Source organism: Ambystoma mexicanum, chromosome 6p (assembly GCF_040938575.1).
Source record: "Ambystoma mexicanum isolate Mex_15411 chromosome 6p, UKY_AmexF1_1, whole genome shotgun sequence".
Taxonomy (NCBI): domain Eukaryota; kingdom Metazoa; phylum Chordata; class Amphibia; order Caudata; family Ambystomatidae; genus Ambystoma; species Ambystoma mexicanum.
Genome location: NC_090935.1, coordinates 363,232,124 through 363,247,679, shown reverse-complemented (window position 1 = coordinate 363,247,679; position 15,556 = coordinate 363,232,124). Strand labels below are relative to the sequence as shown.

Sequence of the window (15,556 nt, the reverse complement as noted above, 5' to 3'; positions counted from 1 at the left end):
TTGATCATGGTATAAAGGTTATGATATGATAGGTTATTTATAACGCGCTTTCTCAGCGCGGATCCGTGTCGTCTTGCTTTGAAGGCGAGCAGGTTGCCCATGAGCTATCCTCCCGAGATGTGAGAGATGAGTTGGGTTTGGAGAGGAGCAGAGGTGACTTTCTTCTTTTCAGCCAGCAATATGTAGGGTGCTGCGGTGGACAAAAATAGAGTTGGACAGATGAGTTGGATGTAAAGGCGTTATGTGAGACGAGTTTTGCTATCAAATTGTCTGGAGTTTAAATGTTCTTGAGATGGTCGGAGAGGTGGTCAAGGTTGCGCTAGAAAGGCTGGGCACCCAGGAGTGGAGGCACAATTGGCATAGAAGCAGCTGAAGATGAGTCAGGTGGTAAGGGGTGGGGCGATGAGGTGAGGTGAGACCAAGGCTGACAGGGGTTGGGTGTGGAGGTCGTAGGAGATTAGCCTGCTTTCAAATTTCCCAGAAAGCTTTGCCTGTGGTGCGATGTGGCTTTTGGACAGTGCAATGAATCCCTAGAGAAGCACTTCACCCAGGATAGAGCATCAATGGGGGTTTTCTACCGGCTCACGGGTTCTACTCCCCGCAAATACACATGGGGCATCTGTACCAGCTCACGTGAGCATCTGAACCTAGTCCTTCCTGAAGACCTTTGTCCCAGCTCACTCAGGTGACTGACCCAGGTCTCTCTATAAGGCACGCAGAGACATAAGATGCCTTCTGCGCGTTATGGTACAATATGAGTGGATATCGACTTCACAGAAACTCCCCGTAGGGGTGTTGATTTGTGACGGACTAGTCATTATTTGACGCAAGAGATTTCCAGACGGACCCATACACGAGAAAGGTTGACAGGGCTGGGACATGGTCAAGTGGCATACTGCTGCCTGAGCTACACTGTTGGACTGGATGATTCAGTGACGTGTCAGACCATTGTTTCGAAAGTCTGGTAGCGCAGGGTCATTGTCACTCGGTCACGTCAAGCCAAGAGGATAGCTCAGCAAGTTTGCAAGTTGGAATCCCATCAGGGCAGCCCTTCATCCTTCTGAAGTTGATAAACTGAGTACCATTAAATTGGGTGATAGCACTTAGAAGCAGGAAGAATCTGGTCTCTAGCGCGTTAAAAAAGAGATATTAGACACATTTTGTATTCTCTCCATGGAGAGTCTCTGTTGTAGTGGACTGCTCGAGTGCAAGAAAAAAAGGTTTTTAAAACGCAAGTGATGCAGAGTAGTGTGGTGTAGCTGAGGAACCCCCCAGGGCAGCCCTATCCGTTGCCGGCTCTTTATAAAATGCATGGTCCCGGGTGCGAGCAACAGTGTCCACCCTGTCCACTTTATGGATTGTCCTGGACATGTGATCACGGAGAGCGTCGTGTCTGCGTGGGGTGTGGCGCATGGGTGTCTTGCATAAAGAGTGAAAGGCCGTATTAAGAGGGACCCTTGTCATTTGTGTTGGAGTGTCAGGCTGTGCTCGCGGCTGGGTGGGGGCTGAAGTCCGATTATTAATGGGGGTCTTAATGATTGTCCTCGAAATGACAGACTTAAGCGCTTCCAAAAATGCGGTTCCTCCAATGTGTCTCTTCTCTCAACACGCTCAGAAGTGGAGAAGAGCTGTCGAGATGGTGCGTCATTATAATGCACCTGCTGCCGAAATCCGCGTGCATGGGCCACTCCAGGGTATGACGCATGACCATGAGTAGTCCGGACACTGTCCTCATTCTGAAGTGAACAGCTCTGATGCCCTCATACTACAGTGCTGGAAATGGAAACATTGTACTGGGGGAACCCTTTCATCATAGGTGGGGCTAACCTGCAGGCAGGAGAGGGCAGGGACGTCACTTAGGGGTCTATCTTGCGACCTATGTGGTCTCCCTTACAACCTCTAAAAAAACGTGTTTTTTTGTAATGCAAGCTCCTGGGCTGTAGCCAGCACCATGTGGCTCTTTACTTTGGGAGTGGCTAGATTTCTTGTTCAGGCCCCTTACAAATGAAAAATTTGAACAGGAGTGCCCAAGTCTAACACTTTCAGCATTGACCCTAAATAAGAAAGAATAGGAATACCAAATAATGTGTCTTTCTGGAATTCTATACAACAATTGCTAGACTCATTAAAGGTTTATTTCAGGCACACTTCAGGGGGTGAGTCACTGATTTAGTCTGTTCTTAAACACCTCAACTCGGCCTTTCATCCTTCTGAGGTTGAAAAATGTGTACCAACATAGGTTGGGTGATATTGGATGTATATTTTTTCTATATAAAGTGCTTAAGCGTAAGTGCAATATAATAACATATCTTTATCATTTGGCCATGGACGCCTGCTTGCATTCACAGTAATTTGGTAATATGGGCCTATACACACTGATCTTAATGATACATATGGTGATCCATTCTTGTATAAAATGTACATCACATTATAGTGATATCGTAACCATATTTTTCGTAGTGTACAATGCTATGTGATGCCACGCCCTGTTTCGTCAACTGGTGAAAGGTCGTGTTCCATCGCTTCCCGCGATATCACTTCGGGGTGGAGTCAAATGACATCACTTCCTGTGATGTTATCAGGGGTCAAGGGTCATGTGATGTCACTTCCGCTACTCCTGGCATTTTAGTGAAATGACGTCCCTTGGAGAGGGCCGAGGAGGGCGTGGTCCTAGGCTAGCTCACCCATACATACAGTATCGCTTCGTAGAACCCAATCCTGGTACATTTGCATAAAAGCAAAGAGCATTATGTGAACATAAGAATGTCCACAATTTTAAATTTCAAACATATCTTATAGTGACCCTTAAGCGAATAATGGAAGCAGGCTCTGCAGTTGTGATTGGTCACACTGCTCACCCTAAGAAAAGCATTTCTGTACATTGCAGGGCGTATATATCCGTTTGGACTGCTGCAACAACTCTGTGAGGCGTTGGCTGTTTCTGTATTGAATTTCCCGTGAGTCTACTGAAAGTGGCTGTTGAGACCCGGGAGTTATCACATGCACAAGCAACCTGCGTTTCAATAAGCAGAGGAATCGGCAGCACTGCATGCATAGACTTCTGACAGCAGCCTGAGGTGTGGGTTGCACGTCTGTGTGAAAACGTGGCTTCAGAATCTGTGAGTGTGAGGCGCGCCCCTGGGCCTGGGGACGTGCGGGCCTGTTTCTTGTGCTATTCATACACCGAGTGGTGGGCTGTGCTGACAGCTGGGTGGGGTGGAGCTTGTGGGCTGTGGGCTGTGTGTGGGACAGGAAAATACACGATTGCATAAAAATGTGTGGAGTGCAGGAGAACCCAATAAGCATTGCCTGTGCTGGTGATTCATATTGTTAAGAGATACCCTATCAATTGTCCACAAACCTGTGCAATAACCCAGCTGGACCCTGGAGATCCCCTGTCTTCTCCAAAACTGCTGGTAAGAAGGTTTAGCAGGTGAATGCACCTGATGTTGAGATGTGTGTGCAAGTGCCACTGTGAGTGCTATGCTCACAGCTGATGGGGTGCTTAGAGGGGTGTGTAGAGGGCTGCAGTGACAGGAGAAGGCATGTGTGGAACATTCTTGAGAGACCCTAATGAATATCACCAAAATGACTCCATACCCAGCTTCCAGAAATTAGATTGCTCAAAGTGCACGTGCACCATCTCTTCAGCAGGCACTAAACCTACTGAGCCACTCTCTGCGCTTCCAGCAATCTTGAGATGCTGCCGAACCACAGTATATGATGAACATGTCCTTTGTGTTGTAAATGAATGCATGGCTATTTAGCAAGCACGCAACCCACTGAGCCACTCTAGGCTCCCAGCGCTCCAGCGATGCTGCCGAACCATCATGCCCGGAACCTGGAAGATCTCTGCAGGATGATGGCTCTGCAGGCTGATGGCTCTGCAAGCTGATGGTGCAGGACTGCAGGAGAGGAGCTCTCTGCAGGCTGATGGTGCAGGCGAGGCAGCGGAGATGACACCCTCTTGCTTGCCACTGATAGATGCGCAGAGAATCTCTGGAATAAGTAGCGTTGGCTCTGGGTGAACAGGCAGAAGACGAGCCCTTTGATTGATACAAAACACGCACTTTTAGCTGCAGGGGGGTGGCCGGGCCTCCCGGGGGCGGAGCTACGATGCTTTCAGGATTCTGTCACTGGGATGCAGGGTCGCACGCAACACCGGCACTGCTCAGTCAGTGCAACTCTGGCTCCCGTGCCCAGCACAGCTCCCTGCCCACCTGCCGGAGCCGCCGCAGCGCCCACCCCCGGGGCACCGCGCCTTCCACAAGGTAAGCAGCTCTACTCCTTCACGGCCTCCGCAACTGTGTATGTAGTTCTGGGAAAGAAGTTCAGGTTAGAGACCTCGCTGCCAGGCTTAGGCGTTCTTAGCCGCGCCACATGTTGATGGCATTCCTGCGGTGCTGGGTGCTGGCGCGTAGCTACCGCTCCAGAGTGACTGACGAGCGCCTGGGGTGGCTATTGCACGTTTAGGGGGCAATAACCCGAAAGCACCACCGCAATGCGCGTGCTGCGAGTGGGCCGGAGGCGTCCTCTGAATCGGGGGTCTGTGCGTACAGCACTCACAGGGGCCCGGACTGGCACAACACAATGCGTCCGGTGCAACAAGGAAGAAAGGTGTCCCGGCCGCTGGTTGCTGCTTTTTGTTGCAAACTGTTTCAGTAGAACCTCAGGGCACATACTTTTGATGTTTTTAGTGGCAAATTAAAAATGTCCGTGGATTTTGGATCAAAACAATTGGTCACACTAATTCGTCAAACTGGCTAGTATTGGGTGACTCCAATGGCATATGCCATCCTGTTGTGCCAGCCGTTCCAGCTTTGCACTATAAGTCAGTCTAAGTCTGCCCCAAAGTATTTATTATTTCCACATTTTGGGCCTAGCAAAATCTTGACGTACGGTCAAGGAAGTAAGAACGCACCCCTTTAGAAACCCGAGACAAACCAGGTATGAGCACACGCGTGCCACACACACTCTCCCACTGCTCTCCCGTGCAATCAGCTGCACACGCGGGCACTCACACACACTCGACCACTGCTCTCCCGTGCAATCAGCGGCACACGCGGGCACGCACACTCTCCCATTGCTCTCTCGTTCAATCAGCTGCACACGCGGGCACGCACACTCTCCCACTGCTCTCCCGTGCAAGCAGCTGCACACGCGGGCACGCACACTCTCCCACTGCTCTCCCGTGCAATCAGCTGCACACGCGGGCACGCACACTCTCCCACTGCTCTCCCGTGCAATCAGCTGCACACGCGGGCACGCACACTCTGCCACTGCTCTCCCGTGCAAGCAGCTGCACACGCGGGCACTCACACACACTCGCCCACTGCTCTCCCGTGCAAGCAACTGCACACGCAGGCACGCACACTCTCCCACTGCTCTCCCGTGCAATCAGCTGCACACGCGGGCACGCACACTCTGCCACTGCTCTCCCGTGCAAGCAGCGGCACACGCGGGCACGCACACTCTGCCACTGCTCTCCCGTGCAAGCAGCTGCACACGCGGGCACGTACACTCAACAACTTTTTCACCATTGACCCTGTCCCACCAGTGACCTCGTTTGATGCTGTATTGCTCTCAGCTGAGCTCCACAAAAGCCAATTAGTCACTTAATAAATCCGGTTGAATGGACCAGACCATGCCCGCTGCTCGGCCTGAATAGAGGCGACTCATCCCATCTGTCCCAATCTGATTCATGGAAGTGTTTTATAATGGTGCAATCCCATAGGAAAACGTTCCATGAATCAAGAGCAGCAGTCGCACGCCCCTTTTACAAGGTGATAAAAAATCAGTGCTATTTGAGGAAGCCTTATGTACAGCACTGATTCAGCTTCCAGAGACGTTTCATGAAATAACATTGAATGCGCCCGGAAGTGATGGTTACATGCACAGCAACTCTACTAGCTTTCCATAACTCTGACTTTCACATTTGCACATCAATTTCGTGCAGAGGAGGGACAATGATTTGCCCATAATCACAAAAATCGTTGGTCAGTTACCAGAGCCGGGATTCAAAGCAAAGGTCCCGTTCGGTTGACAAAATTGGCAGCTAATCACTCGTCCGCATCTTGGGTGGACCATACGCCCCTGTAGCATTGAAGCAATGGCCGGACAGGCACGAGGCCCCGTGCAGTGCACGGCGAGGGGGCGGTGGGCATCTTGCGCTGCTCAGTGACTACCCCGGGAGTCACTAGCGCGGCAGTATAGCGCGCGTGCGGCTTGGGATGCGGAATGCACTGCTGTTGCGGATATTCTGGAAGATAAGACGATCGGCGCATGGAGAGCGAAACACAGGCACGCGGATGGGGGCGAGTTTAAGCAGGTCAGTAACAGCAAAGCAGGCAGGAGGCAGGGCAGCGTGACAGCTGTGTGGGGTAGCAAGTCACCTGTGAGCAGCATTGTGACTAAGTGCAGAGCTAACAGCAAGTGTTCCTTTTTTTTACGGTGCATTTCTTTAATAGAACCTTACACATTAACATCAACTTTATTCAAAGTTATTACGAACCATACAACATTCATAAAATGTCATTCGACAAAGTTCATATATGAACTGTAACTACTAGTGCAACAGTTGCAGAACAAAAAGCACAGGATGTCAAACTCTGACTTCATATGAGCAAATATCATCTACTCGCCAGTGATAGTTGCAACTCACGCTCAGTTCCCTTGCACTTAATCATCCATCCCGCAGTGGCGGAAATGCTGAGTCAACTCACCTGTGGCGCGACTGGCCCCATTCCAGCCATGCGTGCTTCACTGCAGCAAGTGCACTATCCCACCGAGCTACTTACTGGCTCTGAATAACGCGCGCATGTATGAGGGTAAGCATGATTCCTTTGCAACAGTCCCAGGTCAGAGTAACTTCTAATTACACTGGTACAGAGGTGTCCTTGCAACGTTCCCGGGTCAGAGTAACTTCTAATTACACTGGTACAGAGGTGTCCTTGCAACGTTCCCGGGTCAGAGTAACTTCTTATTACACTGGTACAGAGGTGTCCTTGCAACGTTCCCGGGTCAGAGTAACTTCTAATTACACTGGTACAGAGGTGTCCTTGCAACGTTCCCGGGTCAGAGTAACTTCTAATTACACTGGTACAGAGGTGTCCTTGCAACGTTCCCGGGTCAGAGTAACTTCCAATTACACTGGTACAGAGGTGTCCTTGCAACGTTCCCGGGTCAGAGTAACTTCCAATTACACTGGTACAGAGGTGTCCTTGCAACGTTCCCGGGTCAGAGTAACTTCCAATTACACTGGTACAGAGGTGTCCTTGCAACGTTCCCGGGTCAGAGTAACTTCCAATTACACTGGTACAGAGGTGTCCTTGCAACGTTCCCGGGTCAGAGTAACTTCCTATTACACTGGTACAGAGGTGTCCTTGCAACGTTCCGGGGTCAGAGTAACTTCCAATTACACTGGTACAGAGGTGTCCTTGCAACATTCCGGGGTCAGAGTAACTTCTAATTACACTGGTACAGAGGTGTCCTTGCAACGTTCCGGGGTCAGAGTAACTTCTAATTACACTGGTACAGAGGTGTCCTTGCAACGTTCCGGGGTCAGAGTAACTTCTAATTACACTGGTACAGAGGTGTCCTTGCAACGTTCCGGGGTCAGAGTAACTTCTAATTACACTGGTACAGAGGTGTCCTTGCAACGTTCCCGGGTCAGAGTAACTTCTAATTACACAGGTACAGAGGTGTCCTTGCAACATTCCCGGGTCAGAGTAACTTCTAATTAGACTGGTACAGAGGTGTCCTTGCAACATTCCCGGGTCAGAGTAACTTCTAATTACACTGGTACAGAGGTGTCTTTGCAACATTCCCGGGTCAGAGTAACTTCTAATTAGACTGGTACAGAGGTGTCCTTGCAACATTCCGGGGTCAGAGTAACTTCTAATTACACTGGTACAGAGGTGTCCTTGCAACATTCCGGGGTCAGAGTAACTTCTAATTACACTGGTACAGAGGTGTCCTTGCAACATTCCGGGGTCAGAGTAACTTCTAATTACACTGGTACAGAGGTGTCCTTGCAACGTTCCGGGGTCAGAGTAACTTCTAATTACACTGGTACAGAGGTGTCCTTGCAACGTTCCGGGGTCAGAGTAACTTCTAATTACACTGGTACAGAGGTGTCCTTGCAACGTTCCCGGGTCAGAGTAACTTCTAATTACACAGGTACAGAGGTGTCCTTGCAACATTCCCGGGTCAGAGTAACTTCTAATTACACTGGTACAGAGGTGTCCTTGCAACATTCCCGGGTCAGAGTAACTTCTAATTAGACTGGTACAGAGGTGTCCTTGCAACATTCCCGGGTCAGAGTAACTTCTTATTACACTGGTACAGAGGTGTCCCTGCAACGGTGTCCTTGCAACGTTCCCGGGTCAGAGTAACTTCTAATTACACTGGTACAGAGGTGTCCTTGCAACGTTCCCGGGTCAGAGTAACTTCTAATTACACTGGTACAGAGGTGTCCTTGCAACGTTCCCGGGTCAGAGTAACTTCTAATTACACTGGTACATAGGTGTCCTTGCAACATTCCCGGGTCAGAGTAACTTCTTATTACACTGGTACAGAGGTGTCCTTGCAACGTTCCCGGGTCAGAGTAACTTCTAATTACACTGGTACAGAGGTGTCCTTGCAACGTTCCCGGGTCAGAGTAACTTCTAATTACACTGGTACAGAGGTGTCCTTGCAACGTTCCCGGGTCAGAGTAACTTCTAATTACACTGGTACAGAGGTGTCCCTGCACGAGGATCTATCACCGAGCGAGATGCCACGCACATTTCCGCGCATTCACATGCATGCTCCAACACACATGCGTGTACACAAAAAGACACATGCGCACACAAACACGCAACCAGACGTTTGTTGTTACTCATCTTGTATACTGCAGCGTAGTGGTGTTACAGCATTGCAGTTTGTGCGAAATGTGGTGTATTCGGTCCCTACTCAGGGTAACAAGACCATGATCTGAGGGGTAGTACAAAAGGTCAAAGGGCAGAGCATGAGTGAAGCTGGGGTGGGATCAATACGCTTGAAAGGTAGGAAGGGGGTGAGGAGGGGCTTATGTATGTTACGTTCAAACTCATTTATACTGCTACAAAATAAGCAGCAGGGGCCAGATTACAGAAACTTTGCTCCGGTCGGTGCAAAAGATGCACGGTATTCACGCTAGGGCAAAGTTGACCCTATTCTTAAAAACACTGGGACATATTAGAAAACCATTGCACCATGACAAGTGCAGTTTGGCATGTAACAGGGACCAAGGGAAAAATTGCACTAGGGCAAAAAGGACACAGTGTCTATGAATTTTTGAACAACAGAAAAGTTTGCCCTAGTGATATAGCTCACTACGGCAAAGTTTGCAGAGGCGTAAAAATGCATTGAGAATGTGGGCCCAATTCATGGAATTTTGTGCACGGTTCAAAGTGACTTTGCACTGCTGAAAAGTGGCTTTGCACTGCTGACACAAACCCTGATTCATGGAACTGTGCAAAGTGCATTTGTGCAGTGCAAAGTCAGTGCAAAATCATTTTTGCAGGACAAAATGAACTTTCCACTGACGTTGCCCTGCAAAAATACATTTTGCGCAGTTCCTTGAATCAGAGTGTGTGTCAGCGGTGCAAAGTCACTTTTCAGCAGTGCAAAGTCACTTTTCAACAGGGCAAAAGTATCTTTTTTGCAGTAGGGAATTTTTGCCCTGGTGCTCATGCTATGCCAAACTCCATTTGTCACGCTGCAAAGGTTTTAGAAATACTCCAAACCTTATCTTAGTGCGAATACCGAGCAAACCTGCACTTGCACTGGTGCAACGTTTCTGTAATCTGGCCCCATATGGTCTGAAAGCACTACGGCTTGTCTGGGTGCTGGCGTATTGTGCCCCGGCACAGGATATCCAGACTGTAGTCTGTGGAGGGTAGGGTAAGGGAAGGTGGAAAGCGGTGTAGGAAGGAGGGTACCAATGAAACAACCAGGGGGTGCAGGGCAAGGGAAGGATAGTGTGTGTGATACACTCTGTGCAGCCAAAGCAGGTCACATATCAGGATTGCAGAAATCAGGAGTGTATATTCGAAGGTGTCTGAAAGAGAAGGGAATGTTTACATGAAGGCAGCTCCAGCGAGATACGTACTTATTGCTAAAAGTAGTGTGTGGCTGTGTGATGGACTCCAAGTGTGCTCAAGCGGACCAGAAACACGTCTCCTAAGTCGTAAAATATTGTATTTAAAATAATCCATGTTGTAAACAAATGAACAATTCTGCCACTTCGAAATGTTGTATTTTGAGAGCCGCTGGCGCAAAGAGATCAATGGTAACAGGCGTATTGTGCAGTTGCAGGGCTTTCTCAGCCAGAGCCTGAATAACACTGAGAGGCAACCACCGAAGAGGTGCAGGTTGGCGTGCAACTTCATATATGATCTAGATGTGTTTCCTACATTGTGGAGACATAGAGAGGAGGGAGAGATGGGAGAAAATAAGGCACGAGAGGGCAAGGACAGCTAAAAAAAGAGCGAGAGACGGACTGATGGATAGATAGAAAAGCAGACACAGAGCTGGATAGCTGGGTAGATAGATAGCCTAATAGGGGAATAGACAGAAAGAGAAAGTGTAAAAGATATAGATAGCAGAACCGACAGATGGATAGAGAGAATGCAAGATAGATATGGGAATAGAGAGACTCATCGATAGAGAGAGAGTGAGAGATATAGATTGACCCATACATAGACAGACAGACATATAGATAGATCGATAGATAGCTAGATCGGCAGCTTGATAGGGCAATAGATAGAAAGAGTACAAGATATAGATAGCAAGACCAATAGATGGATAGAGAGAATGTGACATAGATATGGGAAAAGAGAGATTCATTGACAGAGCGAGAGAGTGAGAGATATAGATTGACCCACAGATAGATAGACAGACAGACATATAGATAGATTGATAGATAGATAGCTAGATCGGCAGCTTGATAGGGCAATAGATAGAAAGAGTACAAGATATAGATAGCAAGACCGATAGATGGAGAGAATGCGAGATAGATGCAGGTGGAGAGAGATTCATCGACAGAGCGAGAGTGAGGGATATAGATTGACCCACAGATAGATAGACAGACAGATATATAGATAGATCGATAGATGGCTAGATCGGCAGCCTGATAGGGCAATAGATAGAAAGAGTACAAGATATGGATAGCAAGACCGATAGATTGATAGAGAGACTGCGAGATATATATGGGAATAGAGAGATTCATCGACAGAGCGAGAGTGAGAGATATAGATTGACCCATAGATAGATAGATTGATGGCTAGATAGATAGATAGATAGATAGATAGATAGATAGATAGATAGATAGATAGGCATATTTACATAGCAGCTTCCAGACCGGCAGCAACTGTAAGTAAAGTGTTTTTCACATCAGAAATGTCATCTCCCAAGTACGCATATTTCGATAATTGAGGCAAGCATTGAAGACGCTCAGCGCTGTGCCCCAAAGCAGATCCCTTTCTAGTTTTGTCAGCAAACCTTGGCAGATGTTGCTGTGCTGTGATGTGCTTCCGCCCCAACTCACTCGTGTATGTCTTGCTTTTCAGCCATTGTTGGCACCCCGCTGAGGCCTGAGCCTTTGTGGTGGAGCCAGGTGATACCATAGCTCATTACCAGGAAGAAGGTGCCTCCAGGAGCCGCAATGACCAAAAGTAACGGCGAAGATCCAAGAGCCGGCAGCAGGATGGAGCGCTTGCAGCAGGGGGTCCGCCAGCGCACGCTGCTGGCCAAGAAGAAGGTGCAGAACATCACCAAGGACGACGTCAAGGGCTTCCTGAAACGCAACGGCTTCGTCCTCTTCACGGTTATCGCCGTTGTTGTAGGTGAGTGACACCGTTCATTGCTGTGCTCGATCACCTGTTGAAAGCAATGCACACGCCGCCTCATTACGAGTATGGTGGTAACGGTAAAACATGTGATATTTTAAGCAACTCCTATTTTAAAAATGGCCCCTAATCATGAGGCGGAGTCGCGTGGGATGAGGAACAGGGAAGGTACTGCCTGGGAAAGTGACCCGCGTTTTCACCCCGGGGTAAATATCCCACGCGATCCCCACTCATAAATGGAGGCATAGGTGGAGTAGGCCTGGGTTCCTAGGTTGCCTTCGCTTTGGTAATCAGCAGCTCCAAAGTGTGTGTAGCGAGAGGTGCAGGTGCCAAGGACCTGTCGCGCACAGCGACTCGGCGCCCCAGACACAGCGTCCCATAGATAAGGTTGCCATGGCAAATGAAACAGGCTCAGTTGAATAGCCAAGCTAAAGCAAGAGTGCTTCTACATGTTTTATAAACTTCCTTTTACTGGCCAATTTAGTAAGTGCCTTTCATTTATGCAAGGCCATTTTTAACAGAAACTGGCGATTACACAAAAAGAGTGAAGATGTGCACGCTGCCTAGCTTCTGCTTGGCATATTTGACTGTATGGCCCCAATAGTCACGTAAGCCTAAGAAGAAGAGCGCCAAATACAAAATAAGTGGATTTAATGACTACTTCAAATATTATGCCCTGAATTCTTGTAACAATCACCTAGGAAACCCCTTGTTTCATGTGGTGAATTGTACTGAAGTTCCTCCACCTGTTTTTACCTTAAAAGTGACTGTACGAGAATTTGCAAGCTTTGGGTGTCCAGGTGTTTTGGACTGCGACTCCCATGATCTTTCAACATTGACTATTCTGGCTAATGCTGATAGGAGTTGTAGTTGGAAACATTTGGACAGCTAAAGGTTGGAAACCCCACGACCCAACTGCTTCACTGCACAATAATATGCATTTGAAATTGACAGATTACAACAGAATGAAATATACGGCTTCTGTAAATTTGACGGAGTGTTATGGGTGTCGCTGCTCAATTTCTGCATTTCCGCTTTAACCCGGAGTCAGCGCTCATTTAACCCTGAAAATCCTGCATGGCTGGTTTGTGTTTCGGCTCATCACATGTAGATGATACCTTCATTCAGACCCTGTGATCGGGGCCTGGCTTGCATAGGCTGAGTAGTGTGGGCTCCCCTTTGCTCTAGTTCCTAATACCCTGGAAAATGGAAATAACATGACAGACAGGTTTCTGTTCGTGGGAAAATTATAGGCCGTAGGCTTGTTTATTTTCTACCGAAAATAACACCAAAACAATTATCACAATAACCAACAAATGACACCAACTCGCTTTTGGGCACATCGTGTCCAGGGGTAATGGATGCCCAGCCTTCTCCTCGACTAGACTTCGTTACGCTGGGGAATCCGTTCCTGGACACGTGCCGCCGCCTACGACTTTCTACCGTGTACCAAAGAGAGTACTCAGCGTTCCGGCTCCTCCTTCTTTCTTACTCTTTGTCTTTTGCTGGGTGGGTTGGGTGGCAAAACGTTTCCTTCTCCCCCTTTTCCAGGCCCTGGGAGCTTACCCGAATGAGGTGAGCTCCTTACCTGGTTGTGCTTTCCTTGGTTTCTGCTGGGGTACTTATACCCCCCTGGCCCTTTGTACCTCTGAGGGGCCAGACTTTCTCCTGCCCCCCTGTTGCTTTTCTCACACCTTTCCCTCGTTTGTGCTGTGTTCCTCTTGGGCAACGCCGGGGGTGGGGGCGCTGCTTTGGCTGCCCCTCCCCTTGTTTTTCGCGCCGTTTGTCTCCCCCACCCCGCGCCTAACCCCCCAGGCCCTCCATCGTGCCGTACTTTGTACAGCACGGGGCCTGGGGCATAGGCTGAGTAGTGTGGGCTCCCCTTTGCTCTAGTTCCTAATACCCTGGAAAATGGAAATAACATGACAGACAGGTTTCTGTTCGTGGGAAAATTATAGGCCATAGGCTTGTTTATTTTCTACAGAAAATAACACCAAAACAATGATCACAATAACCAACAAATGACACCAACTCGCTTTTGGGCACATCGTGTCCAGGGGTAGTGGATGCCCAGCCTTCTCCTCGGCTAGACTTCATTGCCCTGGGGCATCCGTTCCTGGACACGTGCCGCCACACCTGAGTGGGTGTCGCCTCGGCCACTCAGGTCCCCCCAAAAAGCACCCCTATCTGCATCCTCGCTCTGCTAAGGCTCTAAAAATGGTATCTGAAAAAATCCCCATCCCTTTGCTGGATAGGTGTACGCCGTCTTGGTGGAACATCTCTGTGTTGTTCTGCGACAAGCCATGCTTTATAAACTAGAGCCCCGTACTCCTACAGTACCTTTCTACTGCCTTGTTGAGCTTTTTTCTTGCATTTTTAATGGCATGCCTCCTGTGTGCCCCATACCAGACTCTGCGTGTAATTATCTCAGACATAAAAATTTCGGTTTTCCACCAGAAGTGTGCTATAGCCCTTAGGGACTCGCACATGTTACGCATCAGTTTGCCCCTATTTGTTTTGACCAGGTCATTACCACCCAGGTGGATTACCAGGTACTCCGGTGGGTCCCTGAACCCGATCAGGTCCGATAGCCGATCGTGAATGTCCTCCCAATGCATTCCTGGGAGGCCCCACCAGGACGTTATTGTCTTTTTAAAATGCAGACCCTCTTTGAAGTCTTTGATCCACCTGCCTGCCCGGGTCACAAGGGAATGGCCGACTATCCATGCCGACTTGTAGTGGCTCGTATCTGCATGGATGGATGGGAGAGGAGTCAAATTTTCTCTTATATATCTTTTGAAGCATTGTGACCTCCACCCCCCAATTTTCTTTACCCCTTTCGCTCCCAGGCCTCCCGCCCATGCTGACGTGGCTGCCCCTATTCTGAAAGAGTGGGTCCCAAACTCTGCTGCATCCCACCCTGCTTTTGCTATAGCTTTCTTTAGCACTGCTTGGAACTGGTATCTGCTGAGCGCTCTGCCGTCCCTGTGTATCAGTAGCTGTCCCCCGACTTCCGGCCGTACCTCGAGAAATTTTTGGGTGATGCACCTGGGACAATGCTCCCTTTCTTTAATGCAATTCAGCTCTGTTACTCTTCCCTTCCCCATTTGGTCTGTTTTTGATTTCCTCAGCAGTATTGACATGCCTTTGGACCCTATGCTGGCGTCACTTCTTGCTAGACCGTCCCCTGCAACTGTGTTGCGCGCTACTAGTTCCCCAACCCTAAAAGCCCCATAGGGACCCATGCCTTTTTTGGCGTGGGCGTCTTTAACCTTTTTGCATCCGGCCGCAGCTCTCTGAACTTGCCCCACTGGAAATGAGACAAGGCGTCAGCGACCACATTTGCTTCTCCGGCGATATGCCTCGCCCTTATGCCAACATTGTTATTCAGACAACCCAATGTTATTGCCCTCATTAATTCCACGACCAACGGGCATGATGCGCTTCCATTATTTATTGCATGCACTACTGCCATGTTGTCTGACCAAACATTTAGCTCTTTGTTATTTAGCTCTGCTTTCCATGCGCACAGCGCTACCCAAATAGGAAACAGCTCCAGTAATGTAATATTACTCCTCCATGCTGCCTCCTGCCATGCCTTTGGACACTTTTCTGTGCACCATTCTGTACCCAATATTGCGCCAAAACCAAATCCCCCGGCTGCATCTGTAACAACAACACCCTCT

At 48.9% G+C, this 15,556-nt stretch overlaps 1 protein-coding gene across 2 annotated transcripts in view; it reads left to right on the top strand.

The window, feature by feature from the left end:
* The first annotated feature begins 4,113 nt into the window (after positions 1-4,113).
* The window catches only part of SLC1A3 (solute carrier family 1 member 3), a 278,893-nt gene continuing 267,450 nt past the window's right edge, over positions 4,114-15,556 (top strand). The window contains exons 1-2 of one of the 2 annotated variants that reach the window (XM_069627140.1): positions 4,114-4,271; positions 11,592-11,867. In XM_069627140.1, coding sequence (XP_069483241.1) covers positions 11,687-11,867 — 181 coding nt within the window. In that variant the 5' untranslated portion in view covers positions 4,114-4,271; positions 11,592-11,686. Of the gene's footprint in view, positions 4,272-6,306; positions 6,329-11,591; positions 11,868-15,556 lie in introns of those variants that run through there. The other variant, XM_069627141.1, reaches the window with a different exon arrangement.